Consider the following 3,154-nt stretch of genomic DNA (forward strand, 5'->3'; position numbering starts at 1 on the left):
GGAGGGAGGATGGGGGACAAAGATGTGGGCACGGGGCGCTGGCGTGGGGCCGGGGGCTACCCTCCTTTCCGAGCAAAAGCCCTCTCCTTGCTCCCCTCTTGGGTGGGTGGATTTACTGGTGAGGGATGCCCAGGGATGGCTGCGCTCGGAGGGGGTGGCCCACCTGACCTGTCCCTCCCCAGGCGGCTCCCGGGGGTCCCAGAATGACACGTGGTCGACGACCCAGGCTTGGCGCTTCTGCCACAGGGATGGTGCCTGGAAGCCCATTGCTTCCATGCTGAGAGCCCGGACAAACCACACCAGTGCCGTTCTCAATGGTGAGATCTACGTCATTGGGGGTAAGGCCACGAAGACCCCGCAGGTGCTGCTGGGGCAGGGGTCTGTCGGTGCCCCAGAGCAGCAGGGTGGCTGCAGCATCCCATCACCCTGCAGGGACGACGGTGTATGCGGTGGAGGTGGAGCGCTATGACCCCTACAACAAGAGCTGGTGTGCCATCAGCCCAGCCCTCAAGTATGTGAGCAATTTTGCAGCCGCCAGCTGCTTGGGCAAGCTCTACCTGGTGGGCTCCTGTGCCGTCAAGTACAACGCACTCACCCTGCAGTGCTACAACCCTGTCCAAGGTGAGAGCTGGCCCCACCACCGCACCCCACCAAGGTCTTCCTGGGGAGCAGGACTGAGGGGGACCCCTAGGCAGGTGACATCCTGTGCTGCCAGGCACGGTCCCGCAGGATGTAGCCAGGTGCTAACGGGGTCCACCGATGGCTGCAGCACACGGCCAGGGGCCAGCCAGGAGCATGGCTGCCGGCAGCATGGACCTGAGTTGCAGACCTCCAGCACAGCCTGGACCTGAGCTTCAGTGGAGTGGGATCCCCGGGGCAGGGAGTTGGGGAAGCTGCCCACCTTATGGAGAAACTAAACCCCTTTGACAATGCCACCTACTCAGGCAGCCTCTGCGCAGCCCGTGGTGGTCTCCCCCATCCCGCACCACCACTACAAACAATATCCCCCCACCTTTTTTTTATGCAAGAGCCTCATCTGGGATGGGGACTGCAGGTGCCACCCTGCCTGGCCACTGTGTCCCCTCCTTTTCAAACTCCCCCTTAAATAGCTGCAGGCTAGGCAATGCTTTTTCAGTCACTGGCAGCTGCATCAAGAGCCAAGGGTGGGATGTGCTGCTAACGGCTGTTTCTTGCAGATCTGTGGAGTGTGATCACATCCCCCTTCATCCCTAAGTACCTCTCGGCCCCACGCTGTGCCACCTTGCGCGGGCTCATCTACCTCATCGGGGACAACACTAAGAAGGTCCACGTGTACAACCCGGAGGCCAACATCTGGCAGAAGGTAGCGAGATGCGGGGCTGGGCACAATCACCCGGGGAGGTGGGGCAGCTGTTCACTCCCTGCCAGCACCCCACAACCATACCCTTGCACCCCCTCTCCCTCCTGCTGACTCATCCCTTGGCTCTATTAACCCCTGCAGAGCCGAAGATGCCCCAATCCTTCCTTCCCTGCTCCACACTAGGAGCATGGCTTTCGCACCAAATTACTGATTTTAAGCAGTGTTCACACTGCAGAAGCCCACAGGACCCCCCCTTTTCCAGCACCACCCTCCTGCAGGGTGTACGGGGCTCCTGCCTGTGCAGTCCAGCAACATCCTGCCTGTCCCCTCCACCCTCCAGACCCCCTGCTCCCCGCAGCACCCTCAACCTTGCTCCCATACAAGCACAACACGAAGATGCTGCTAAAAGCAAGACATGGCCCCAGAAGCCCCCAAACCTCGCAGAGAGGACAGGGCGGGGGGACACACCCAGTAGGTTGATGTCCTCCGTAGTGGGAGCAGGACGTCCCCGGGGAGTCCCTGCGCATCTCGCCCTGCCCCTCATGCAGGTGCAGCTCCTGCACACGTTACACGAGAATGGTGGGATGGTGCCGCTGGGCGACCGGCTCTTCGTCACCGGCGGCCACTGGAAGGGCATGGATGGGGACTACCGGGTGGAGATGGAGGTGTATGACTGCGCCAAGGACCTCTGGACACGGGAGGGCTCTCTGCCCTGCCTCTGGCTCTTCCACAGCTCCTCTTCCATCTTCATGGACACCTCCAAGTGGACGGAGGCTTTCCAGGGTGACCACCGGTGGTAGGAGAGCCCACAGCATTGCCTGTCACCCTGCGCAGCCGCTCTCCCCCTCTCGCCTCGCCCCGCTGCCAGTTCAGCTCTGCGGGGGTGGGGGGGAGATGAAAACTCCTCTGCTAGGCTGGCTGGGGCGTTAAAAACCCCCCCCCCCCGCCCACTGCAGGGAAAAGGCTTTTCCTTATGAACATGCTTTGGCTAACACTTTCTTTTAGTTTGTTGGTTTGTTTTTTTTTTAAGAACTGTCTTTTTCCCCAAAAAAAAAACCCAAAGCTTTTAGGTTATTTCAAGGCCTCCCAAAGTGTGGCACATCCCATCAGAGACTGGCATTGCTGCCTGGTGGCCGTGGCCCCTTTCCCCATCACGTTGATATCCAGCGTGGGGAAACATGAGGGGGACCAGGGGAATCTCTCTCTCCCAACACCCAAAGCTCTCTGGCACCTTGCTGTCTCACATAGAAGTGTCAAACCCGCTCCAGTGCCCCGTGGAGCAGAATGACAGGAGATAAACCAACTTTCGGATGCTTTGTGTCTTCGGGTGGCACAGCGGCCTGCAGTGGGGTGCTGCATCCTGGTTTCTCTCTTGGCATGCACAGCACGCACCCCTGGGAAGTGACCCGAGGGTTATGGTGGACCAGCCGGCACCTCAGTGGCTCCATGTGCCTCCTGCCCCATCCCCATCTCTGCTGGTACCCGGTGGCAGAGGATGCCACAGGACAGGGCAAGCACAAGGCAACACTTCTCCAATGACCAGTCCCACTACTGGCACTGGGACGTCATAGCTCTGCCAGCATCGTTTGATGGTTAATCTGTTCTGTGTTAGGTTTTTTATTATTTTTGAAGCATTAAACACGCACACTGAGGAGCTCTGTGGGTCGTGGGAGGAGCCCCCGGGTTGGGGGGGAGCGTCCCCCACTCCTGGCGCTCCGCGCTGGTCCCCACGGGCCACGCGGAGTTTTACACACGGGGGGGTCTCCGCGTCCCGCAGGGGAGAGCGGCGGCTCTTCTGCGGCAGCAGCGCTGTCC

The 3,154-nt window shown here is 60.4% G+C and overlaps 1 protein-coding gene across 2 annotated transcripts in view; it reads left to right on the forward strand.

Annotated features, from left to right (window-relative positions):
• Nucleotides 1-2,330, forward strand: part of KLHL30 (kelch-like family member 30) — a 4,096-nt gene extending 1,766 nt beyond the window's left edge. For both annotated transcript variants that reach the window (XM_009323180.1, XM_009323181.1), the window contains 4 exons: nucleotides 183-338; nucleotides 433-621; nucleotides 1,197-1,342; nucleotides 1,888-2,330. In XM_009323180.1, the coding sequence (XP_009321455.1) occupies nucleotides 183-338; nucleotides 433-621; nucleotides 1,197-1,342; nucleotides 1,888-2,139 (743 nt within the window). In that variant the 3' untranslated portion in view covers nucleotides 2,140-2,330. The remainder of the gene's footprint in view (nucleotides 1-182; nucleotides 339-432; nucleotides 622-1,196; nucleotides 1,343-1,887) is intronic.
• The last annotated feature ends 824 nt before the right edge of the window (nucleotides 2,331-3,154 follow it).

Source organism: Pygoscelis adeliae, unplaced genomic scaffold (assembly GCF_000699105.1).
Source record: "Pygoscelis adeliae isolate BGI_AS28 unplaced genomic scaffold, ASM69910v1 Scaffold544, whole genome shotgun sequence".
NCBI classification, from domain to species: Eukaryota; Metazoa; Chordata; class Aves; order Sphenisciformes; family Spheniscidae; genus Pygoscelis; species Pygoscelis adeliae.